A 26,320-nucleotide genomic window follows, 5' to 3' on the forward strand; every position below is an offset into this window, starting at 1 on the left:
GGCTCTGGCAGCCAATGAGTGAGAGCAGGGAGAGCGGGCAGCAGCAGGTAGTTTACACACAGGGGGTTAACAGCCTCTGCCTGAGCAGAGAAAACACTGCAGCTCCCTGCCCCAGCTATGGAGACTGCTAGGCTGATCGCTCAGCCAGGGAGACTGGGGCAGGCACAAGTGGAGCTGGTTACTGATCCCCATTGTGGTTAGCTTTGCCCCATAGCAGTTGGGAAACAAGCAGTCGTGTACCGCTTCCCTCACCTTCACCGGAGCGAGCCCCCAAAGAGGCCCCACTGCTGTTCCCACAACAGCTCCCATGCTGCAGACGCAGCTTGTCCCAGGCCTCCAACTCTCAAAACAAAATCTCCCACCTCCTTTTCTTCCCCCCACAAGAGCAGGGCATTTCCCAAGAGAGAGTCAGAGAGGGGAGGGGGTGTAGGTGCATTGCAGGCGCCCCTGTATCATTCATGGGAGGTGGCTATAGCAATCCCAAAGCTGAGCATTAGGCAGGATTGGTCAGACAGTTCACTGGACAAACTCCTTCCACCAGTTTGAGTCAATAATTACTGGTTACAGTTTTTTCACTGCGGATAGTTCAATATTATTTGTTGTTGTGACACATGGCTAGAAAGGGTTAAACATCCCACAAAATAAATAACCCTCCAAAGACACATGGGGAAATAGTGTTTGTATTTTGTGTATTTACATATGTATGAATAGGGTAGACAATATAATCAACAGTCCCTGTCTATGCTGTACTCTGAAAATTCAGAGGTTAAAAGAACATCCTATCATTTAAATATCTCGGTATTCACCTCTCTTTGAAATGTACTGCGAATGGTGGTGGAAAAAGCAAATGGCCTTATGTTAATTTGTATAGCTAAGTACTGGTGATGGACCTCCTTCAAAGTCATTCTAATGACCTTTTGTTCCTCGAGGAAATCCCAACTTGTCAAACAGGACATGAAATTGTATAAAAGATCCTTGGGTCCTGATTCTGTCATCTCAGATCTGCTTAGGCTTCATCAGGGCAAGTTTGAGTTGCAAGACCGAGGTCCCAATTATGCTGGGACGCCCTGAATATGAGATTTGGACATTGGACTATGACCTATGACCTGAATTCTAAAGGAACTCTTTGCAACTAGGAAGCTCACCATCTCCGCTGTGAATCTGCACCTCAGTGGATTGAACTCATGTCTGTATGTATATGGATCTTTTAACCATGCGCTCTCTCTTTTGTCATTTATGAAGACAGGGCTGCCCGTGGTAGCGGGGGCTGGACTTGATGACACAGGAGGGTCTCTTCCGGTCCTGTGTCCCTAGATCTCTATAGTTCTGAGCCTGACTGAGACGGGAAGTCACGAGCAGTGGCGGATGTAGAGTTAGTGGGGCCCTGTGCGCAGCTGCATTTTTGGGGGCCCCCTCTCAGGACCCAGCCAAGAAAAAGAACTTTCTCTCTTATCTTTTCTTACCTTATCTAGGGCAGGAGGTTGGGGTGTGGGCGGGGTCGGGGGGCGACTGATACACCCCAAAGCGACCAGCACACCCCTCTGGCAGTGGCTCTTGAGGGGAGAAGAGGGGTCACAGGGTCTCTGCGCGCAGCTGCCCGCAGGCACCGCCCCCGCAGCTCCCATTGGCCAGTTCCCGGCCAATGGGAGCTACGGAGTCGGGGCGGAGGCAACATGCGGACACACACACACACACACACAGGGGCTGACGGGACGTGTTGGCCGCTTCCAGGAGCCGTGCAGAGGGAGGGAGGCAACGTAATCAGGAGCCGCCTTAGCCCTGCTGCTGGCACGTCTCTGTGTTCCCCTGTCATTGAGGGCCCTAGGCTGACCAGATAGCAAGTGTGAAAAATCAGGATGGGGGTGGGGGCTAATTGGCGACTATATAAGAAAAAGCCCCAACTATCAGGACTGTCCCTATAAAATCGGGACATCTGGTCACCCTAGAGGGCCCCGTGCCACTGCATTGTTTGTTTCATGGTAAATCTGCCTCTGGTCATAAGTGCGGTTATCCATGAGCAGTGATGGGTATGGCGGAGGGAGGCTGTTAGCCAGATGCTAGGTGGAGGGGTAATTACCAACTAGATTGACCATCAGACACACATTATGATGAATTATTGTTATGTATATGATGGTAGTGCCCACAGGCCTCCGTCAGGATTGTGGCCTGGTTGTGCTAGGCGCTGCAGCAACAGAGGTGGACCTGGTCCCTGCCCTGAAGAGTTTACAATCTAAGATACAATCTGGCTCAAGCTGGCCATAACAGAGCAGGGGCAAGGGAATTCTCTCCTTCTGTAACTAAAGGAGACATTGCTTTGTTTACAGAGCCTCTCCCCTGCTTTAAGCTGCCTTGGCTGGCTAGGAGATGGGCAAGATCAAAACTTTGGCGTCAGGAGGAGAGGGGCTGCTGGGGAAATGAACACGAGATGCAAACAACATTCTTATAAGAAACTTCGCAATGCATTTTTGCCGGGCGCGCGAAAAGATCCTAAGAAGTTGTGGGAGGAAGACTGTGGCTATAGGGAGGGGATGTCACAGGGGGAAATGGTGAGAGATGGACCCAAATGGCTATGGACAAACACTATAAACCCTAGCTTGGGGTGAACAAATACATAGGAACTGGCTTAAAGCACCATGAAAATAGCAAGGAATGGGGTGAATTGCGTTTCCTGAATCCTCCCCTGCGTGTTGTTTGTCTAGACTGCAAACGCTTTGGAGCAGAGAACTGTCTTTGCTCTATGTTTGGGAGGCGGGGTGGGGGCTAGAAACATCCTGATACTAGTTTAATCATGATCATTTGAACCCCCCAAATGACAACATTCCCGAGGACACTTCCTAAGCACACCCAGACTGGCTGGAGTGCTGGGTTGGCATGGGAGATGCACAGAGAAACTGACAGATGGAGCCACCCGCATGCATGGTCACTAATTCACGCCCCCCCGCACCAGCCCACAGGTGCAAAACCAGGGGGGTTCCTTTGGGAGAGCTGCTCTGTATTGTGTTGTGACCAAATTCTGCCCTGGCTGGCAGCGCCCGGAGCGCCCGCAGTGTCAGCAAAGTCATTCTGGGTGTGACTCAGTGCAGGGACTTTGGAAGCAAAGGTCTAGCTTTACAAACACACAACTTGGTTCGGTGCCAGGGGGTGGCACCTGTTGCTGGGGAAAGGAAAGCAACCTGCAAAGGTCTCTTCCCCAGCCACAGCCGTGGAAGTCACAAGCCGGGAGACTCAAATTTCAGTTTGGATCCCTCCAGCAGGTCACGGTCACAGTCCAGAAACGAAACCAGCTCCAAAGGCAGATGAGTTGGGACCATGGAGATATGGCAGCAAATATTTTCTCAGAAGATTGGGCAGATGAAACCAGGAGACAGGTGGACTCTGAAGGTGGATTATTACCTTCAGTCCAACGACCTGGACCCTGGATGGAAGCAATTCCTGCAACAACATGCGTTTGCCAGGTGAGGGGTAGGTAGCAGGAGAACGGGGTTAGCAAAGGGCTTGGTGAGCAGCAGCATCTTCCTTGCATAGCACTACCACAGGCTGTTAAGGGCTGGTTGAATAGTAAAGGAAGACCTAATGCACAAAGCATCGGGCTGGTGGCAAATCTTCCTCCTAAATGATTAGTCAAAGGGAAACGGCTTTTTGGATCGATTGGAAATTTTCATGAAAAACAGCTGGTTTTTAAAAAAAACTTTGGGGTTTCCCCCCTTAAACCCCAAACGGAAAATGTTTTGTTTTTTCGACATCCCCTCAAAATTTTTCATGGGGAGTGGGGAAGGGAGGAATCACTTATCGGCTCTAACAAAGAGATGTTTACTGACAACTTTTGTAGATTTTTTGCACCGTTTTTGTTGACATTTTTGAACTTCCAGGCAAGCTCTATTCACTAATATTCTTGTGAATACAGACTCCAAGTGCCGTTTCCTGTGACGAGTGAGATCATGTTATTCTATATTCGTAAATATCTGCACAACTAGTGGGCACTTGTCAAAATGTGTGCGAAACCCAGGAGTTTCACGAAATAGAGCGGCAGCGATTGATTCATCGCCCGAAAATTCACACCTGAATTCCATCGTTCGTTAGCCTCTGCTTCGGAATGCTCGTCATCCAATCAGGGCGCAGAAGCAATACCATGTGGCTCAGGTGACCAGTTAGAGAGCCTGGCTTGGCAACAGTAGAAGAAGGTGAAGAGCATTAGCCCACAGTATTTGGTGAATCCTTACAAAGAGCAAGCCCATGAACAAATGTAGACTCCGTTGATGACTGATTCACTGACCAGAAAATAGGGCTCAATCATTGCAAATAATCTTGAGGAATAATTTGACCAGTTCTAACAATGTCTAATTATCTGAATATTTGCAGTGTGACCATCACTGTAGTGTCTGGGCGCTGGATTCTGATGATAATATCGATTGCTCTGGAGCATGCTAGAGCTGTCACAGACCACAGAAAGCCATGGGCGAGGACGGAGAAGTGGCGGGAAAGTACCAGCAGGGAGGGAGATGGTGACAGAAGGGGAGGGGGAGGAAGAGGGAGTGGGGGGAGACCAAGAGGCTGACCCGGAAGGAGGGAGATGAGAAGGCCGAGGGGTAGATTGCGGGTGGGTGAGTGAGGGGCCAGGCAATGCAGGGGTGGCCGTGGAGGGCTGGGTCATGCACAGGGACGGGGCTGGGGGAAGCAGTGAATTACACCCACCTGGGCTCTTCTAGACATTGTCAGTGTCATCTCGAAATCTGACCCAGTGCCGCCGCCCACTCATTCTGCTGATTTTCATCGCCGGTGTTTATTTCCCCACCCCCAGGGCTCCAGGCCTGCAGCTTTATTGCTGCTGAATTATGCTGAGCTCGCTCTCCTCGGAGGTGCCTCTGGAGCCACCAGGCCCAAACTGGCTCGGGTTTGCGGCTGGCCCTTTACTTCTCTAAGGTCGCCCCTTTGTTCCTCGCCTGCATTTCCAGGCAGCAGGGCCAGTCCTGGCTCGAGACGGAGAGGAAGACTCTAAGGGTCAGCCCGGATCCATATAACAATGGAAAGATCAGCTGGAGCCAGGGGCTGGTTGCGGTGGACAGGCAGCAGCCTAGGAGTGGCTTGCAGAAGGGATTCTGGGAGCAGATATGGATGCAGTAGCAGCTAAATCTATACCTTGTTCTCCTGAACACTTGGATGATTGTTATATGTGACTTATGGAGCACTGCGGGGCTGTCCAGTACAGCCACAGTGAGATTCCCTGCCCCAAAGAGTTCACAATCTCAGTTAAGAAGGAGATGGAGGAGCCGGGAAAGTGAGAGAGGAGGGAGAGGACAGTATGAGCGTTTGGTCGCTTGGGAAGCTAACACATGCGATGTACAGTTATTTGGATGGTGATAGGACCCAAAGGCCTCTGTTGGCTCGCACTCCCTTGGGCTAGGCATTCTCAGCCATAGAGCAACGAATCTCTGCCCCTAGAAAGCTTAAACTCTCAACAGACGGGGCCAAAGGGGATTTTTATGACCATGACCATTATTATTTTTAAACCTCTGATGGGGCTACAGCTCGGAAGCCTTCTTGAAGTAGTAGGTTTGGAGGAGGGGTGAGAAGGTGGCCGAGGGGAGCTGTGGTGTTCGATGCAGTGAGGTCATGGCATGCGGGGGAGCTGGGAACTGACTGGTCTTTGGTTCCTGGCCCTTGTCACCGCACCTGGGTCAATGTTACAGAAAGCCGTGTGTTGGGTCAGTATCCGACAGCTGCTGCTGCAGATCAGGAAGGAATTCTAGGCATCGGGGAAGCGTGAGAGATGGTCCGGCGGCCACTAGAGTCCATAACTATTTGAATGTCAAACATCTGTAGCCAAAACCAGCTCTCAATAGCCATCGTATAGAGGAGCAGAAGCCATCCTGTTTAGAGTGGACTCGTGCCGGAAACCATTTGCGAGGCAAAGCAACGACGACTGTATTGAACCTAGTAACTAATAAACAGTGCTATACAATCCTCAGTGCTAGTAGATGGCGCTCCGTAGAGTAATAACTACCTACACCTCTCCATCTCCACCGCCCGTGTACAATGCTCCAGAACCCATCCTGCGGGACGGAGGCTGAGTTCTCAGATTAGCTAGCAGCTGCAGCCGGTTGGGGGCTTTGAATCTGGGTTAAGTTTTACTTGTCTCCTGCTTTCTCCTGTTAGGTTTGAGTGCTCACAGTGCTGGCACACCTGGCACTCGGCGCAGGTGAACATTCTCTTCCACATGCACCTGGACCGGAAGCAGAGACAGGGCCAGGTGAAGATGAAAATCTTCAGACAAGAGTGCAAGAAATGCCTTGTGCCGAAACTGGAACTGCCTGAATTCAGCCAGGAGAACGTCGAGAGAGTCCTGGAGAACCTGATGCTGAAGATTCGCGGGAAATGCTACAGAGAGGCCATCAATCCCCACGACCTGTGCAAGATCATCGTCGAAGCTCAGACAATGGGGCCACATGACAGCTCCCACTGTGAAGCCTGCCGGCTGGGCATCTGTTGCATGAAATATGAAGCCCAAGCACCAGCCAGCACCTTCTTTAGGCCTGCTTCTCTATTGCCACGCATCTTTCCTGCCCAGGAGGAATGGAGTGAAGCAGAGACGGGGAGTGGCCGTGACTCAGGGAGCGGCCGTGACTCGGGGAGCAGCTGTGACTGGCGGCGCTGCTGTTGCTACAGCACCGCCACCATATTTTTGGTCATATTTTTGGCTGTGCTCATTTTTGTTCTGCTTTATTTCAAAACCAAGTAGTGGAAATTCGACACTCATACTTGTCCCTAATGTAACTGAACTGTAATAACCTGAGTAGTCTGTATCCACAATCTGTCAGTCATTAAGGTGCCACCGGACTCCTTGTTGTTTTTGTAATAACTTGAGTAATAACTGGGCTTGGAAAGATTAAACTTTTATCCGTAAATGTCAGTAAATGTCAGTGTTCACCACACACATATAAAGCAACATCAGTGATTGAAATTTACCGATAGGCAAAGTAAAAAAATGCTGCTTGGGGCCTCCTTAGCACTGGATTTCAGGATATTTACTTGGCATATTCTGACAGGTGATGTTGACGGTTATAAAGCTTTAATTTTTTTGAATCGCAACATTGTCTGTCATGAAGTAATTATTGTCTGACCCTCCCCACCCCAACTGCCTGACTGCCTCCTAATTTCCCATAACTATGAACATTTAAATCAATAAACATTTGGGGAAAAAAAGCCTAATCCCCGCCCCCCTTTTTTTTTGCAGCTGTGAAAATTTACAGAGATTAAAATTTTAAAAAATGCTTTAAAATAACCATGGATATTTTCTGTTAAAATTATAGAAGTAATCAAATTCTGCCAAGCCTAGTAATAATAGATCATGTACCTGTATGTATAGGGTTGAATGCGTGCACAGGGCTCAGAGCTAGAAAAAATGTCTTTTTATTGGCCAGCTGAGCAGATTTCATCTAGGAGCCATTGAGGGATGGTAGCTATGGACCCTTAAGTGCCCTTTTTGTGTGGTCAGTTTTCAGAGTAGAACTACCATTTAATTGTTGCATATATAATCTTTCCTAGGCTCCAGCCCTGGATAAGCCGAGCAATAGAACAGAAAATGTACGTCAGGCAAAAGACCTTTGAATTCGCTCACCTGATCCTAGGGAGTTCAAAGGAGTGTTTAGGGCTTCATTGATTCTTGAGTCGGTGGAACCCGTGCCCCAGACAGAGATCTTGGGCATGATTTTCTAAGCTGCCTGAGGACAGACAGCCTCCTGTTTAAATATCTATGTAGCTGCAATTGAGTCAGGAGGTATCTAGATACCCTCCGTGATGCCTGTAATTTTAGTGCCTGTAGACAATGTTTCCCACCCGCAATTCGGAGGCTGTTTCATAACCTCGGGCCCTTTGTCTGTCAGGCTGATTGGCCAGGCCTTGAGCCCTTTACATTCAACCAGGGTTTGATGCGTTCCCATGAAACATCCTGGAAACCTCTCCGTCCCACGGGCCTGCTGTCGCTAGGGTGACCAGATAGCAAGTGTGAAAAATCGGTGCAGGGGGTGGGAGGTAATAGGAGCCTATATAAGAAAAAGACCCCAAAATCGGGACTGTCCCTATAAAATTGAGACATCCAGTCACCCTAGCTGTTGCCTGCCTGTGACAAAATGCTCGAAAAGTCTGCTGCAAACTCCTGGTAAGTTCTCCACTGTGTCCTTTTCTTTAAAGGGTGGTGTTACAAGTGCAACCGGGCAGGACTGGCTGTGTGGGGAGCTGGGGAGTCCCAGGCCTGCATGCAGGGTTCCCCCTGAGAACTGGCCTCTAGGGACCTGAAAGCAAGATCCCTCAGCTGGGCTTTTCCCGCTCCACTGATAATTCCCAGTTTGTTGAACTTTGCTGGGAAAATTCCCCAGCCAGACTGGGTTCGCCCTCCAGCTCCCTAGGTGAGACCAGTCCCCACATGCTCAGCTCTGCTCTGGCTGCTAGTCCCGGGCTGCTCCCTGCTGTGTGTGTGTCTGGACACTAGGCTAGGAGACCACAGTTTGGATTTTAGTGTAGTTGTGTAACCTGCTGTGACGTTAGGAGTGTGATATAATATTTCATTGGAAGGTGACAGGGTCAGAAAGAGTTATGTAACCCTTCTGCCGGGCCGAAACGATAGCAGCAAGGGCCGGGTTCAATACAGAGGGGTCCCTTCCCCACAACATAATGCAAAACCAGCTCGAGCCCCCACCCAGTGACCTGGGAAAATCTTACGCTCACCCCTGGGCGCCTCGAAGAGGCAATACTTCCCCTCTCACAAGCACAGAGTCTTGGTGTAGCAGAAAAGGTTTAATTACATGACAAACAACAAGCATTAAATTGGGAAAATACCTCAGCTAGAGTTCATAGGTCAAACCGTGAGCAAAGACCCACTCCAGCAAATTGGGCCATGTCCTTCTCTCGGGGCCCTTGAGTCCAGCAACCCCCAAATCACCCACAGTCCCAAAAGTCCCACAATCCAAAAGTCTCTGTCCCGGGTCAGTGCAGCCCCAGAGCTCAAGAGTCTCTCTGCAGAGGTCCCCCTCCCCAGCCTGGGTAGAAAAGGGCACCTTACGTGGTTTCGGGGCCAACTGCCCTGCCTCTTCGTGGGGTTCTGCTTCCGCTAGTCATCTCCGCAAACAGCTCAGCTCCGCTTGCTCTGTGGGCTGCTCCGCTCTGCCAGCTGCTCTGGTCCACCAGCTGTCCTGTGAGCCACTCCAGCCGTCCTCACGAGCTGCTTGGCTCCACTCACCCAGTGGCTGCACAAACTGCTCCACTCTGCTCTGCCAGCTGCTCTGCTCCACAGTATGGCTTCAGGCTCCCCCACTCATTAGCACAGTACTCAGTGCTCTCAGCTCAGCAAGTCCAGCTCTTCAGTGATTTCAGCTCTTAGTAGGGGAGCCCCAGTACCAGTGAATTCAGCTCAGTAACCTGCATTTAGATTCTTAAGGGAATCAAAAATTAACTCTGACATTCCACAGTGGAGAGAGGCACAGGTGGAACTGGTGCTTCTGGCTCACACAAAGAGCCTGCACCACCAAGTACAGATCTCTATCCCCAGTCTCTCTCTCTTGACTGGGTTTTGGAACCCATGTCCCTTGTCTAGCAAGTGCTATTTAGTTGACAATGAAACCCTCTATCATAAGACAGTTTTGTAGTTCCTCATTTACTTAATCGGGATGACAACATTTTATTGCTCCTGCCCCAATAACAACAAAATTGGGGCTCCCATAGCTGTGAAAATAACCATCCCAGGCTGCTTTGTGGTATGCTAAGTGGGGTGGGAGTGCCCATGCAAATAACTGAAATGCTAATGCGAATATTTGAAACTTCTTTCTGCACTCCCCATAATCTACCACCAGATGTCAGGGTAGAGCTCATCCTGACTCTGCTTATAGTTAATTAACTCAGACTGACCTGACCCATGGGTGAACCTTAAGAACTGGTTAGGAAGATCTGTAAATGACTAGAGCTTTGAAATGCAGCCGGCATTGTTAGAGAGAGAAGGGGAGCTGTTTGCTCAGGTCTTGTGATGTAAGCCAACAAGTCTTGTCTGTTGCTATAGCTTTGATTCAAAGATCAAAAAAGGAATATTAACATTTAGGAAGATACTTGAGTGAAATAGTATTATTGTCTATGTGTTTCTTTGAAGGTTGTGGTAATCTGTACCTGAACTGTTTAATGGATAAATTACCCAGTGTTAATTGCCAGGATGTTTGGAAGAAGGAGTTAAGCCTATTGTTTTCTCAGGCCAAAAGGCTGCTGGAAATGTATAAGAACCCTGGGACCCGATCCTACTTCATCTCAGATCTGCTTTGGGTTTCAAGAGGGGGAAACCTTAAGTCACAAGGATTGAGATCCCCAGTCATTGACTGGAGCCACCCTGAATATGGACATTGGACTATAACCTATGGACTATTTCTAAAAGGACTTTTGGCAACTACAAGCTCACCTCTACTATGTATCTGAACCTCAAGAATTGAATTCAAGTCTGTCTGTATAGTGATCTTTTAACCAACACTCTCTCTCTTTTCTTTTTTAATAAATTTTAGCTGAGTTAATAAGCATTGGCTGTAGCATGTATTTTGGGTAAGATCTAAGTTATAATTGGACCTGGGTATGTGGCTGATCCTTTGGGATTGGAAGAACCTTTTCTTTTGTATGATGAGATAAGATTTTCAGTAATCGTCATCATATCTGACGTGTGTATGTGGATGGAGGCCTGAGGCTGGGTACTTTAAGGGAACTGCGTTGTTTGGACTTCTGAGTAACCTGTATGGTAATATAGAAGTTGTTTTGGCTGGCTTGGTAAATCTAAGTATTGGAATAACCACCAGCTTCTGGGGTTTGTCTGCCTCATTTTGTTTGCAGTTCACTCTAATTGAGTGACCTCAGCTGGCTCCTATGGGCAGCACAGTCACACCTGCACCTTGAGCCCTGCACCCCTTTGTGGTGAGGGGAAATCCTGGGACCAAAACAGCCTGACTCCTGCCTGCAGAGATCAGCCCCTCTGCAGTGACCGAGGAGTCCAGAGTCAGCTCTGAACCTGAGGATCATTCATGGAGTTTGTGAGTGCACCATCTTTTAGTTAGTCATTTAGGGAAATTGTTTTGGGGACCCCCTACTCCCTGAACTGTGTCCTCAAGCCAGGGAGTGAGGGTTTGGGGATTTTATAACCTGCTGCATATTACACCTGTGGAGGGATTTACCACCTTCTCCCATTTGTGAGTCCTTTGGGCTGTACTGAACCCAGTCACTGCTAAACCACTGCAGAGAAGGTCTCGTGGTCATCGGTCATCAAGGGTCCCAACAAAGTATGTGTACCAATGGGACACTGATCTTACATTTGCTACATCAGGTAACTTGACTGGGGAAAGTCACAGGTATTATCAGTGTGGGCACTGGTGACCCTAAGATTAGTGTTTTACTCTGTTATGTTGTATTTGTCTCCTGTTTAATATAATTACTGTGCTGAAGATATTGTATGTGTTTATGTTATTTCTTGGGGGTCCCCAACTATCTGGCAAGTAAGTGGGGGTTACCCTGTGGTTAGAAGTTTCCTCCCAAGCTGCCCTGGTGACCCTGCCAGGAAGGAGCGAGGAGGTATCTTCATAGGGAAAATTAAAGAAGAGGCACCCTGCTGAGTGGGTGGCGGGATCCAGAAGAACCCAGACCTGTCCATCAACACCTGCAAGCAGATCGGCCTTAAAGGAGGTAACCGGGTGTGTGCGTAGATCTGTAACTAGGTATTAGAGAAGGTGCTGCTAGACGGCACTCGAGAATACATTGTTCCTGGGGTTTGTAGGACCAATAAAACATCTTGTGCCCTGCAAATGGCTTCTTGTGTGTCGGTTTTTACACGGCTCTTCCCAGGAGGGCTTTGCAGCCTATTGCAGGGCGAGGAGAGGGCTGAGGCCTGTTTCCCGAGGATGGCTGAATGATACAGAGGGCAAAAACGTTGATCCAGACTGTTTGCCCTGGCTGCAAGTCCCTCCCCTTTCTCCCTGAAGCAGCGCCCCCCCCGGTGGCAGCAAAGTGGCAGCACCACCCTATGGAAAGGGAAGTAGATGCCTACAGGAGGGAGTCCGTGCTGCAAAGTCTGCCGGGATACAGCGGGGGTCTGCTGCTGACCCGGAGCCCTGTCCACGTGGGGTGGCTGTGTGTGCACGAGGGGACGAGAAAGCTGCGGAGTTCCAGCAGGGATGTGTGGTCCCTGGGCTGAATGTGGCCCAGGGCAGTGATGAGCTGCCAAAATCTTAACAACCGGTTCCCTATAAAAAGTTCTGATTTAAGGGGGGGGAGCGGGGGAGGGGCCAGGGAGAGATCGTCATGGGGCCGGAGGCCCCTGCAGGGCCTGGGCCAATTGCCCCACTTGCCCCTTCCCCTCTGGCCAGCCCTGGAGCTTGCAGCAGCCCCCCCTCCCCCACCTTGCTGGGCCATTCAAAAAGCGGCAGCAGGACGACTCCTGAGCTCAGCTGAGCTGCCCAGGTGGTGCCGGCGGCTGGCCCCGCTGCAGCTGGGGGGAAGCGGGGGAAGGGCCGGGGGAGCCTCAGCCTTCCCAGCTGAGAATCCTGGGAGCAACAGGATGGTCCGGCCTGTGGACCGGAGTTCTTTGCCCACCCCCTGGCCCTTTAACAACCGGTTCTCCACGGAGGTCTAATTTTAGCAACCGGTTCTTGAGAACCTGTGGGAACCAGCTCCAGCTCACCACTGGCCCAGGGTGAATACCGTGGAGTTGATCCCTGTGGGCAGGGCAGTCCTGCACAGAAGCAGCACGTTAGCTCTCGTTTCAGTTTCGTTTCTCACAAGCCCTGAGCTTGGTTCCACACCCAGGGTCCTGAGTCCGTAGCAACCAGGCAAAGAAGCCCACCTGCCCGAGGCTGTTCCTCAGGGAGGGAGAGGACAGTTGCAGACCCAGGAGCCCCTCCCGCCCCTTAAATAAGTCACATTCCTGGTTCAGACAATAAATGCTGCTGCTCAAGAGAGGCTGTAAAGGGGAAGGTGAGAACATGAAAACCTGGCAGCGGAGGTTTCATCAGAAGATGGAATGGGAGAAGCCAAATGACACCTGGTCTCTCACCGTGGAGGATAACCTCAGTCCTCGAAACCCAGAACGCCCATGGCACCTCTACCAGCAAAGAAAAGCATTTGCCAGGTGAGGGGGAGCAGACAAACCGGGCAGTGAATGATGGGTGAAGGCATGGGTGGCGCGTGAACCCCGCCTTTGGGGAGGCTAGCCTCCCGTCCCTTCCACCTCCCTTGCCTGCCAGAGCCCTGAGCCTCCTTCTCCCCCTGGCCAAACCGTCCTGAGCCCTGGCCACCAGCCCAAGCTGAGCCCCCGCCGGCTTTGGGGCAGAGCGGGAGCAAGGACGGGGCCTTGGGGTGGAGCGTGGGGGAAGCCACAGCCTGGGTTAGGGGAGGCTTAGCCTCCCCTGGCCTATGATACCAGCCGCCCATGCTCCAAGGTGATTTTCTCCCGGGGCACAGAGCCATGGTACTAGTGTTAGTGGGGAAGGAAGCAGGGAGGGCAGGTGAGAAATTTGGGAATAGCTGCGATTGAATGATCGATTGGGCTAGTCCTTGTGTTTGCTGCACACGTGTGTAAAAGAGATCTAGGCATTAGTGCTGATGAGTCACCGTGATGGCACTAAATATTTGCCTCCTGTTAATTAGCATTTTCCACCACTGTAAAAGTCTGTAGAGCAGGAAATTGTGACTCCCGCCTCCCAGGAGTGGAAATGATGTCATAGTTAGAGCAAGACAGCACATTTAAACAAATTCCCTTGAATTTCCATCAGTAGTTTAGCAAACAAGCAGAAAGCTGGCGGAAGCAGTGAATTTACTATTGCAAGATATATGCATCTTTCAATTTCATAACTGACCAAATGTCTTCACTCCAGATACCGTCAGCTAAGAGCTATGCTCATCCAATCCGGGAACAGAGACGGCTCATGTGATATACATGGCATGTCAACACTGATCACATTTCGAATGTCAAATACTCACTAAGGGACAGTAGGCCAAGAATTATTCACAGAGATTATCCCTCTAATAATATATAATTTATTATCACTACATATTTGTATTACCAGAGCACCTAGGAGACCCACTCAGGACCTCATTGTGCTAGGTGCTGTACAAACACAGAACGAAGACAGCCCTTGCCCCAAAGAGTTTACCGTCTACGTATAAGACAAGACAACACTTTGCTGCATGATCCTTCAGGGTGGCAGGTGAATGCGAGTTAATGCTATTAGGACTATGCCATATGGGCACTTGATCCTGCAGAGTGCTGAGCGCTGCTGGGAGGTGCTTGCGTGGACAGCAACAGGGTTTGGGGGTGCTCAGCACCTTGCAGGATCAAGCCCAATGTCAGTGGATGAGTCTCTCAGCATTGAGTTTGGGGGCTGGCGTGGGCGCCGGGTTAAATGTCCCTTCCTTCCCCCCCATAGGTTTCAGTGCTCATGCTGCACCCGTCGCTGGCCATCAGCTCAAGTGCTCATTCTCTTCCACATGCACCTGGACTGGAGTCAGCGCCAGGGGCAGGTAAAGATGAGGGTCTGTGGGCAGAAGTGTAAGAAGTGCCATGGAGCGAAGTTTGAGATGCCCACGTTCAGCCAGGAGAACATTGAGAGGATCCTGGACAACTTGGTGCTGAAAATCCATGCGAAATGCTACCGAGAGTCCATCGCAAACCGTGATTTAGCTGACCCCATAGTCGAAGAAGATGTGGAAGGGCCACATGACACGACCCGTTGTGAGGCGTGTGCTCTGGGGATCTGTTATCTGTCTACCTATGGATTCGTTATCCCTGCTTCTCTGGCTGCAGCTTCTCAGCCTGGCCAGCTGGCTTGGTGGGGAGCAGACACAGAGAGCGACTGGAAGCTCTTGTGTTATGTTTTACCAGTTGTGGTTGCTTTGCTCATCTTTGCAGTGCTTTTTAGTGGGAAGTAGGAAATTCAGCGCTCAGAATGGTTCCCTAATATTATCCACATGGGATGCTAATGCACCTTCCCTTTTTCATGGAGAACAAAAAATCTGGCCTGAGCCGTTTGCTGGGAAATCACCATATGCTTAGTTTGCAAATTTGACACCATCAGTTTAGGATTAAACAAAGACTGTGAATGGCTTGCCAACTACAGAACCAGTTTCTCCTCCCTTGGTTTTCACATCTCAGCTGCTGGAACAGGGCCCCATCCTCCCTGATTGATCTAACCTCGTTATCTCTAGCTTGCTTCTTGCTTGCTTATATTTACCTGCCCCTGGAAATTTCCACTCTTGCATCCGACGAAGTGGGTATTCACCCACGAAAGCTCATGCTGCAAAACGTCTGTTAGTCTATAGGGTGCCACAGGATTCTTTGCTGCTTCTACAGAACCAGACTAACACGGCTCCCCCTCTGATACTTGACATATGCTTAATGTTACCATGAAATGCTTTAGAGAAACTGATCATGCCCATTCGTAATGCACCAGGGTAATAAACAGGGGCTGTAAAAAAAACAGGCCTCCTCAAAAGCAAGAGGGCACATTATGCCCCTTCTTGTTGGCACCTGTGCCCCCCCTTGGGTCTGATCCAGCGCCCAGTGGAATGAATAGAAAGACTCCCACTGACTCCAGTGGGCATTAGATTAGGCCCTCTGCCCCTGTCAAATCCTCATGCTCCATCTCTATGCCTTGTACCCCCCCTGAGAGGGTAAGGGTAGGACCCCAGAGGGGGCTTTGCTGCCCCAGGGGAGGCTGGACTTGAGAGTAGCTGCTCTTGTGTGCAAGGTGCATCCTGGATCATCTGCACAACTGGAGGGCCACTCCTGCGTCCCTTCTGGGGTGGCGGGAGGGGTAAACGCCAGGAGCCAGAGCCACATAGCTCCATTGGCTGCAGTGAAGCTACGCTGATTTCACCAGCTGAGGATCTGGCCCAAGGAGTTAATCTATCCCCGGATAACTTGTCCCCTTCCATGGGAGTGGGGCTGATTTGAGTAGAGTCCCCAGTGGAGGAGCTTGGCACTGGGGCAGGCCAGAAGCAGGGACCATGTTCACAGGACAGCGAGTTCAGATCCTTAATTACAGCCCTTTTGGGCATTGTATACCTGGGTGTTTGCATGGCAGGAAACCAGGGGTTGCTCGTCAATCATTGGTCACATCCTGCTTTGCACTGTGCTTTTCTGTCTCAACCAGAATCCTGGGCAGAGCAGCGGTCTGAAGATGAAGGAGTTTCTTGGCTTGGTTTATATGTAACAAGGAAAAGGCAACTCTGTCTGTGTCCCTGTTGAAAAACGGTCTGTAGACGTGCGGCCTCACCCCTGCGGCGCCTCCTGCTGGTGACTTCTGGGAATTAGCTCATTCCAGCTCTGGAGCGCCCTCTGCAGGCCAGTGATCCACCTGTCCTCTGGCCCCCATGGACCTGGTGCCCTTTTACCTGGGGTGCTGCCCCCTGGCAGTAACCCCTCAGTCTTAGGATCTCCCCTCCCTGGGGAACCCCCTCCCACTATTCCCACCTCACCTCAGTATCAGGCTACTGCCAGTCACCAACTAGCCCCGTGCCCTGGGGCAGACTGCAGTGTCAGCCACTTATCACTGGCAAGGAGGGTTCAGACCTGCTGCCTTGGCCTACCCCTGGGCTGCCCTCTGCAACCCCCAGTACCCCTTGGCCTTCTGCTAGGCCGCAGCCTGGGGCTTTCCAGGCTGGAGCTCCCCAGCTCCTCAGCCTGTCCCCAGCCCTGCTCCACTCGAGTACCCTGTGTCTAGCTCCCTGCAGCCAGGCCCTTCTCTCTCTGAATGCAGAGGGAGAGTTCTGCTGGGCCTCTCGCTCACAGCCTTTCATAAGGACCAGCTGTGGCTGGATTGGGGGGTGGCCCAGCTGCAGCCACTTCCCAATCAGCCCAGCTTAGCAGCTCCCAGCCACAACCTTCCCCCAGGGCTGTTTTAACCCCTTCAGGTCAGGAGCGGGGTAACCACCCAATAGATACACGGCCCCTGCTGAATTTTAGTGCCTCTGCAATACTGTATAAGGACCTGTACTGGATAGAGCAGTTCCTTTTCCTGCTCCCTGTATTTTTCACGTTACTAGACCAAGACTTGGCTTTGGTATTTTGTCCTTATTGTATCAGTTCAATAAAGCATCACATTTAAATTGAAATATCAGGGGAAGCAGGGGAGCTTCCCTCTCTGCTGGGGTGTTGTGTGAACCCTACACCCTTTGGGGAGGCAGGAGTTCGCCCAGGTGCACAGATCTATCCTAGTACCTTTATTAGCAGGGGCAGCACCCCAGGGTCATTGCAAACAGTAGCCACTCAGTGGGAGAGTAACAGAAATCCCAGATGCCTCAGAGGAAGCTCTGCGTCCATCCAACACTCAAAGTCTTCACGATCCCTCCAGCCTCAGCGCCTCAGTCCCGGGCTAGGGTGCAATGCAGGGTGACGGGGCGACATGCTCAGGCTGCGCCCTGGGCTTGTCCCACCATCCCTCCCAGCTCAGGCTCCGGTTGGGCTGGCTTTGTCCAGCCAGCACATGCCCTCTCCTGCAGCCTGGAATGGCAAACCCACTGCAGCAGACGACTGTCACACTCACCCTCCAGTCAGAGGAGAGCTGGCAGCGGGATGTAGGGGAAGGATGTCCTGGCAGGTCTCTAGCCAGCCAAGGCTGGTGGTGTGGGGAGATGCTTCCCCTGCTTGTCCGTCCTTTAGCCAATCACGGCTCGGTGGCAGGATTGGCCTTCACAGCACTGCTGCTGATCTGGGGTGTGGGGACTCCACAAATCCATGTCACATCTACACCGTAATGGCTAAAGTCTGGAACTAAAGCTATTGGCCTAACAGCACGCTGAGGTCTATTAACCACTAAGCTACTCGCTGGAGAACAAGTGAAGGATCCCCATTGTGTACAGCACGTATCTGTCCCATCACATCCCACCAGCACATGAAAACGTCATTCCCAATATCTGCCCATAGGGCTGTATTCTTAATGCATTAACTGCCTGATTAAATTTGACCAGGAGTAAGTTCTTGAAATAACTACCACGATGGCTGTTGGTGGGATCACGATGCCTTCCAATTTTAGCGAGGAGTGTCTTAGTTTGATGGAGTAAGAGATACCAGCCCAGTTAGTGCTCTGGGGTCTATACAACACATGGGTGTTGGGATGCAGAGCTGATGTAAGTGGAGGTAACTCCATTGAGGGAGGAGGAGGAGGAATCGCCAAAGGAGATGCTGAAGAACAACCACAGAACAAAGTAGTAGCAGCAGTTCGGAACCGGAGGACTAAGTGACAGAATGGCCCAGTCCTGCAGGGCTGAGGGTTGGAGAAAGACTTTCCTGGAGAAGTTCTTGACCAGGGACTGGCTGACTGGTCCTGCTTCCATAGGTCTGTCCCATGTCACACTAGTGTAGCAGCCATGGGCAATGAAGGAGCCCATCTTTTCTCCAGATGTCATGACGTTTGCATACTGACACAATGACATGGGAAAAACCTAGGCCCTGGGATGAAGTTGTCCCGTTTTCTTCTCTGCCTGTCTCAGTGTTCACATGGCCGCGGCTCTGCTGAATCTGAATGCCAATGGGGAAAACAAAGCCAGTCCAGCTATTTATTTGAGTGACTATTCACACACGTCGTTTGGAGGCATTCACCCATCTTGGAAATACAGTCCTTATATACCCCAGGCAGAAACTGGAGAACCAGATTGGCTTTGGAAACAAAACTCCTTTCAGTTTCATTTCTCACACACACACAAGTTATCCGGTATCTCTAGCAGCGAAGGAACTCAAATCCCCACCCTGCCGTTCAGCAGGTCATGAGATAGAAGTAAACAATCGAAACTCCATTTGTAACTCAGCACACTTTGGAGTGTCCTCATGAACATCAGGAGGGATGAAGAAGCTGAACATGGATTCTTGGAGAGAAATGTTTTATGAGAAGATAGAGGAGGTGAAGCCACAAGATCACTGGGACCTAAAGATGCACCAGAACCTTGATTACAATGACTTGGGACCTGGTTGGAAACAATCATTGCAAGAACATGCATTTGCCAGGTGAGAAGCAGCAGCTGATCGGGCAGCTGGGGATTCCTTTAGGACTTCACATATATCACCACCTCCTTAGTCATCGACAAATGATCTATTTTTAGTGAGGGATGCAGTGTGTGTGTGGGTGTAGTAGCATATATGAAATTGCTTTAATTATGCCTTGGAATTAATTATGCCTTTAAATGCATCCCCCACTTTCAAAAATGTTTCCTTTTTTTAGAAAAAAGAACAGGAGTACTTGTGGCACTTTAGAGACTAACCAATTTATTTTAATAATTGGGTTAGTCTCTAAGGTGCCACAAGTACTCCTGTTCTTTTTGTGGATACAGACTAACACGGCTGCTACTCTGAAACCTTTTTTTAGAGGCATTTTCTGTTCCAGCCACCGCACGCCCCTCCCTCCCCCTGCTTCTGCAAAAGCTGCTGCTACGCCTCTTGTTTTAGAAGTTTAGTTTTTTGTTTGGGTTTTATATACTCTCTCTCTTATGCTATTTGAAAGTTGTTGGACATGGAGATAGCACCAGGACAGCAACCCGGGCCAGTGCTTAATTTGTAATGAAAGAGGTGCTGGGCTTCTGCCTCAGCAAGCCCCAGCACAAATTAAGCACTGGCTGGGCGGCTGGAGAGCGGCGGCTGCTGGCCAGGCCCCCAGCTCTGAAGGCAGCGCCACTGCTAGCAGCAGCGCAGAATAAGGATGGCATGATCTGGTGTATTGCCACCCATACTTCTATGCTGCTGCAGGTGACGGTGCTGCCTTCAGAGCTGGGTGGCTGGAGAGTGTGGCTGGGAGCCCAGAGGTGCAGGGGCTATGAATTGCTGAGCCTAGAAGTGCAGCAAGCCCTAGCACAAATTAAGGACTGTTCCCAGAGGCTAGTGAGGCACTGCTCTTTCTGATGCTTCAGTAGTTATGGCATTATCATAAGGTTTGGGGGATCTGGGTTCAAGCCCTCACCTGGCTAAATAGGTCTGAGGATCTGGGTCTTAGCCTCTCTGTGCCTCAGTTTCCCATCTGTAAAATGGGGGTGAGAGCACTGCCCTGACTCACAGGGGTGTTGTGGGCATAAATGCTTTAAAGATTGTGAGGTGTCCAGATACTATGGTGACAAGAGCCAGGGGTTTTCAAACTTTTTTTCTGGTGACCCAGTTGAAGAAAATTGTTGATGCTCGCGACCCAGTGGAGCTGGGGATGAGGGGTTTGGGGTGTGGGGTGTGGGAAGGGCTCAGGGCTGGCGCAGAAGGTTGGAATGTAGCAGTGAGGGCTGAAGGGTGGGGCTGGGGATGAGGGGTTAGGGGTGCAGGAGGGGCTCTGGGTTTGGGGGGCTCATGGCTGGGGCAGGGGTTGGGGTGCAGGAGGGGGTCAGGGCTCTAGACTGGGGGTGCAGGCTTTGGGGTGGGGCTGGGGATGAGGGGTTTGGGGTGCAGGAAGGGGCTCTGGGTTTGTGTGTGGGGGGCAGGGGATTGGGGCGTGGGTTGGGGCATGGTCTTACATCGTGTGGCTCCCAGTCAGCGGCGCAGCTGGGGTGCAGAGGGAGGCTTCCTGCCTGTCCTGGCACCACGGACCACGCTGTGTCCCGGAAGCGGCCAGCAGCAGGTCTGGCCCCTAGGCGGAGGCGCGCAAGCGGCTTAATGCAGCTTTCGCCCGCAGGCACTGTTCCCCCCTCCAACTCCCATTGGCCAGTTCCTGGCCAATGGGAGTGCGGAGCTGGTGCTCGGGGTGGGGGCAGTGCGCAGAACCCCGTAGCCCCCCCGCCTAGGAGCTGGACCTGCTGCTGGCCACTTCGGGGGCGCAGCGCGGTGTCAGAACAGGTAGGGACTAGCCTGATCCTCAGCTGTTGTAAATCAGAGTAGTTCCTTTGGGTGCCCTGGATCTAGGTCAGTTTACACCGGCTGAGGATTCGCCCATCAAGTAGAGACAGTATGAATATGGATAGATAGATATCCAGTTGGCTGGCAGTCAGGGCAATCCCACCCCAAGGGCATGTATTGTTGTGGAAGCCTCTGGTACATTTAATGCTGCTGGAAGGTGCTGGACTGACATCGATGGTGCCTGATACAAGGTGCTACTCCGGTTTTACCTCATTGTAGAAAGATGTGGGGGTGGGGGTGGATAATCTGCTGTATGTGAGGCCAAAAGCGCTAATCCAACCCAGGGACGCATAAACAGGAGAATCTCTCGTAGGAGCAGAGAGATTATTTAGCTCTGTATTTGGAATTGGAGCGAGCGCTGCTGGAATCCTGTGTCCGGTTCTGGTGCCCACAATTCAAGAAGCATGGTGATAAATTGGAGAGGGTTCAAAGAAGAGCCATGAGAATGAATAAAGGATTAGAAACCATGTCTTATAGCAGTAGACTGAAAGAGCTCCATCTATTTAGCTTAACAAAGTGAAGGTTAAGAGGTGACTTGATGACAGTCTATAACTATCTACATGGGGAACAAATATTGAATAATGGGCTTTCAATCTAGAAGAGAAAGGTTTAAGAGGACCCAATGGCTAGAAGTCGAAGAAATTCAGACTAGAAATAAGACATAAATTTTTAACAGTGAGAGTAATTAACCATTGGAACAACTTACCAAGGGTTGTGGTGGATTCTCCATCAGTGGCCATATTAAAATCAAGATTGGATGTTTTTCTAGGAATTATTTTAGGGCAGTTCTCTGGCCTGTGTTACGCAGGAAGCCAGACTAGATGATCACAATGGTCTCTTTTGGCCTTAGAATCTATGAATCTGTAATTACATTGAAATGCATTAAAATAAGGCAAGGCAGTGGTGGACACTGCGTGGTGAGCATTACATCTGTTTACACTGGATCTGGGGTTGGCCCCATGTCTTTAATTAGCCTTGAGTTTGGCAACAGGCGCTGCTGGTTGGTTGCTGTCATGGGATCCACAAACCCCATACTGAGCTTAGGCAGGAGCGGGAGTGGAGCCTCTCCTGTCTGCAGGCAAGCAGCTCGACCACACCTACAGGCAGCTGCTGGAGCTGCCAATCATGGAGACACTTTTTGGGGGTGGGGGAGGCAATAATTGCCTATATAAGACAAAGCCTCTAATAGCAGGATGTTCCTGATAATATGGGACATCTGGTCACCTATGCATGCTATATCTCTTTCCTCTTTTTAGCTTCCAGTGCTCATGGTGCCAGCATTTCTGGTCATCAGTTCAAGTGGTTATTCTGTTCCACATGTACCTGGACCAGCACAGGAGAAAAGGTTGGGTGAAGATGAGAGTCTTTAGACAAGAATGTTATGAGTGCTCCGAGGGTAAGTTAGAAGAGCCAAATTTCAAGGAGGAAAGTGTCCAGAGGGTCTTGGAGAACTTGGTCATCAGCATTAGGGAGAAATGCTATGGAGAGTATGTGGCCCAGTTATCTGAGGTTACAGTGATAGGACGGCACTATGGACCACATCGGAGTGACCATTGTGAGGCTTGTCGGTTGGGAATACATCAGAGGCCCAAACACATGATGCATTATGGAAGACCCAAAGACACCGTGTACCATGGGACATCCAAAGACACAATGTCACCGGTTCAGCTACCATCACACGATTTACCCCAGGACACGATTTGCTGTGATTTCAAGCTTTGCTGTATTTTCTGTATTATTTGCATTTTTATTTTTATTTATATGAGCAGTTGGATACTAAAGCTATTCAAATAGTGGGGGTAACACCCCCCCCGATTCATGAATAATTGCAAATACAGTCAGCTAGTTTGGTTTGCTCTTACTGGTGAGGTTGTATTAATTATTTTACCTGAGTGTGTAGATAATTGCTAGGGAGTCAAGAACATTTTTGAAAGTCCCCCAAAACTTCATGAATTCTGGTGGGAATGAATCTGCGTTGGAAAATTCCAACCAGAACTACATCAGTCATCCCTCGCTTTTCTCTAGCTATTGTTCTCCTGTTTGAAAACTTCCAGTTGGCTAATCAAGGAGCAGAAACGATACCACATGATTTAGGTCACCAACCACACACCAGGAGTAATGAATGGCAAAAATGAACAGTTTGTGAACAGCCCCAGAGACTGAAATTATTTGTCTGGACTATTTGGCAAATCCAAATAACCAACACGTTGGATCCAGGAACCCAGAAAGGAGCTACATTAATAATGAACATGATCTGTGACGACTGATGCAGTTGATTCTATCTGTTACCTTCCTGCTTTTTAAGGCATTTGACATTGAAAACTGAACAACAGGAGAGAGACTGGATTTAGCAACTGAACTATTTGAGGAAAGATGGGCCAAAGGAAATGAACTAATTCAAAAGAGAATCATAGCAATGTCAGGCTGGAGGGGAACTCAAGAGGTCATCTAGTCCACCACCCGCCATGCCAAGGCAGGATAAAATAAACCTAGACCATCCCGGATAGAAGTTTGTCTCCCCGGCTTTCAAAAACGTTCAGTGACGGAGATTCCACAGCCTGACTTGGTAACCTGTTCCAGTGCCTAGCTATCCCTAAAGTTTTTCCTGATATCCAGCCTAAATCACCATTGCTGCAAACAAAGCCCATTGCTTGTTGTCCTACCCTTGGGGGACATGGAGAATAGTTGATCACTGTCCTCTTGCCTTTGACGTAGTTGAAGAGAGTTATCACATCCTCCCTCAGCCTCCTCTTCGCTAGACTAAACATGCCAAAATTGTGGATCCAACTGTTACAAAAATGATATGTATCCCTAATGCAACTCATAACACCGACTGCTTCGCTGCGATGTAGTCAGTTTTTTGTGTTTGTCACCCTTTTTTCCCCTTGTGCAGGAAATGAATTGTTCCGTCAATAACTGTGTCTCTCTTTAAAAAAAAGTAGGTAACTGAAAAAGCCAAGGTGATGGGGAAGCTTAGTTGCTGTCTCTTTAAATGCCCTAATGCAGGTTGGGTAGTTACAAAGCCACATGTGTAATGTTGTGGTTAACAGTGAAGCAACTCTTTGGTTTGCCCTCAAAATGGGTTGTTCCTGTTGACTAATATACTTAGTCTGACTAGCATACTTACATTTTATGCTGGTAAAAGATCCCTAATGGGCCCCCTTGAGGATTGAACTCATAACCCTAAGTTCAGTAGGCCAATGCTCAAACCACTGAACTATTCCTGCCCCCTTTGCTCTAAACCATATTAATAAACCTGAGTGACATTGATTATTTAGTCTCGAGTATATTTCATAATGAACCAAAGGCGGCTGAAGCAACTGACTAGACAATTTACCCACAGTTCTAAGGATTCTTTTGTAGCCTGGATTCAGTGGTTCCTCTCCCTTGGCTGGGGAGGGAAGGGGGGGCATGGCATAGGTTCACCCATTACTGTACCAACTTCTGCACCAAATGAGGCAGGGGCTATCTAGCCTCATTCGCTTCTCAGCCCTGCGTCGTTCCCGAGAACCACCTGTCTTGTGCACTGAAAGAAGCAGGGGTCCTGGGGAAAATATAGCACCCGATCATGTAAATTACCTTATCAGAATTCATAGGCACAGGGGAGCTGAATTAAAGCTGCACGGGCAACCTTAGCGCTGGCATTGCTGGAATTCAGGATGTTGCAATCTTACTGTTTCGAAGCTCCCGCTCTGTCCATCTCGCTCTTGTGGCCGAGGGGCAGCGCTGACTCGCCTCAGGGAGGTGTTTGAGTTACACACATCGGGTGGGCACAGATAATCCTCACTTGTAACCATTCCCTGCTACAGGCAATCAGAGATGCTGCTGCGTGGCCTTGCTTAGTGCAACTGTGCAATGCTCCCACAACATGCTCTTCTGGTGAGTTTCCTTCCCACTCCCCGGCAAGCCCCCATTCCCACCCCCCATTAGGCTGGGTATGAAAGGGAATCTCTGTCCTGAACCCAGCGGAGAGAGGCATCAACCGAAGTGTTGCACTGAGCCGGTGCCTGCAGATGGCGCCCTGCACCCTTAGCCTGAGATTTGATTCCTCCCAGACAACACTTTTAACCATCTATTGCCTTTTGGCTACAATGATTGACTCAGGGACAGAAGTAGCCTAGAGAAGCCTGGTTGGGTTAAATCTCCGTCGGGGTCTGTGCTGCTGAAGTGCAAGGCAATCAATGTTCCTTCTCTCATCTCAGTTTTGCCCCTTCTGCCTAACCGACCCCTCCCAACCAAAGCCAAATCGAAATTAATAAAATCGAAACAAATGTAAACCCTACCCCTGAGTTTTTACCCTGCAAAGGGAGAAGTGCCATAAAATCCACTCTGGGCTTTGCTGTTGCTATTGATGGTACTTGGAAAGTGATCGGCTGCTGTGATGGTGGGCAGGAGTATAAAACTCTATTAGATAGCTAGATCCTCAGAAATATTCCTCGGGCCTTGCACAGAATCCAGCCTGAAGCAACCGAGTCTGCAGTTAGTCAAACATATGGCTGGCCTAATTTAAAGGCAACCGAAATCTCATCTGGGCAACCACGGGAGAGTCCCGAGCTCCGTGCTTCTCTGTATTTTACCTACTAGCCCGCTAAGATATTTGAAAATTTCTGCTGGGCGCTTTCAGCAGTGAGAAAGTTGCTGTGACTGAGAGTTAATTATTCTGCTTGCTTTATACTAAACCCAGGGCACACCGCTGGGCGTTCTAACGAAGTTGAATTCGTTTGTGGCTCTGTCTTTCAAGCCAAAGTGGCTTTTTGGCTGCTAAAAAGTGGCCAGGGACTTCCTACCAGGCCTGTGTTTGTTTACGCTGTTTCTTAGCTATTGAGCTTTGAAAATACACATCGAGTGAAACATAATGGGCCAAGTAACCCCTGATGAAAGGCCACTGGTGCCAATGATTTCAGCTCTTCCACTGCGACCGAGGGCACAAGCCGGCCCCATGTTGGCAGTGGGGACTTTTCTGAGGTTTTTTTTTAGGGAGGAGCAGCTGTGTTCCTTGTTTCCACGAATAATGTGTTTCCCGTTGCCTTTGCAGGTGTGACTCGATGTCTCCTGACAGCTCTTGCCCGTCCCGGGACACATGCACACTCACACCCTCTCGCTCGCACACGGGCACTTTGTTCATGTACGTGCAGATGAGACTGAAATGAAATGACACACTAAGAGCTCTGACCTGAGGCCCCTCTGACTTTAGGAGCCTCCCCGGGGTTCCTCAGTGGAAGAAGGGGCTTGGAGCGGGTGCTGATTTCAGCCACGCTCACCTTCCATCCCCGCCTTTGCTGCGCCAGGCACAGGTGGTGACCAAACGCCGCACCCCACCATTTGCGCTCGAGTCTTCATTCCCACTGGCGGGGAAAGGCCAGGAAAGCCCCACTCCCCAAACCAGGGGCTTGGCTGCTGGAACAACGTCTGGGACTGAACGGCTCAGGAGGCCAGGCCCGGCCGACCCCCTCA

The 26,320-nt window shown here is 50.2% G+C and overlaps 3 protein-coding genes across 3 annotated transcripts; all 3 read left to right on the plus strand.

The window, feature by feature from the left end:
* Positions 1–3,203: 3,203 nt before the first annotated feature.
* LOC123377929 (receptor-transporting protein 3-like) lies at positions 3,204–7,754 on the plus strand. The gene is made up of 2 exons (XM_045031298.1): positions 3,204–3,455; positions 6,154–7,754. The coding sequence occupies exons 1-2, from the start codon at positions 3,310–3,312 to the stop codon at positions 6,734–6,736; spliced, it is 729 nt and encodes a 242-aa protein (XP_044887233.1). The 5' UTR covers positions 3,204–3,309; the 3' UTR covers positions 6,737–7,754.
* Positions 7,755–12,923: 5,169 nt separating this feature from the next.
* On the plus strand, positions 12,924–15,069 carry LOC123376902 (receptor-transporting protein 3-like). Its single transcript, XM_045029168.1, has 2 exons — positions 12,924–13,135; positions 14,433–15,069. The coding sequence occupies exons 1-2, from the start codon at positions 12,948–12,950 to the stop codon at positions 14,932–14,934; spliced, it is 690 nt and encodes a 229-aa protein (XP_044885103.1). The 5' UTR covers positions 12,924–12,947; the 3' UTR covers positions 14,935–15,069.
* A 3,652-nt stretch (positions 15,070–18,721) lies between these two features.
* LOC123377684 (receptor-transporting protein 2-like) lies at positions 18,722–24,415 on the plus strand. Its single transcript, XM_045030877.1, has 2 exons — positions 18,722–19,006; positions 22,123–24,415. Exons 1-2 carry the CDS (start codon positions 18,846–18,848, stop codon positions 22,658–22,660), a joined length of 699 nt encoding a protein of 232 aa, XP_044886812.1. The 5' UTR covers positions 18,722–18,845; the 3' UTR covers positions 22,661–24,415.
* Positions 24,416–26,320: the final 1,905 nt, after the last annotated feature.

The sequence above is a fragment of the Mauremys mutica genome, chromosome 9 (genome assembly GCF_020497125.1).
Source record: "Mauremys mutica isolate MM-2020 ecotype Southern chromosome 9, ASM2049712v1, whole genome shotgun sequence".
Taxonomy (NCBI): Eukaryota; Metazoa; Chordata; order Testudines; family Geoemydidae; genus Mauremys; species Mauremys mutica.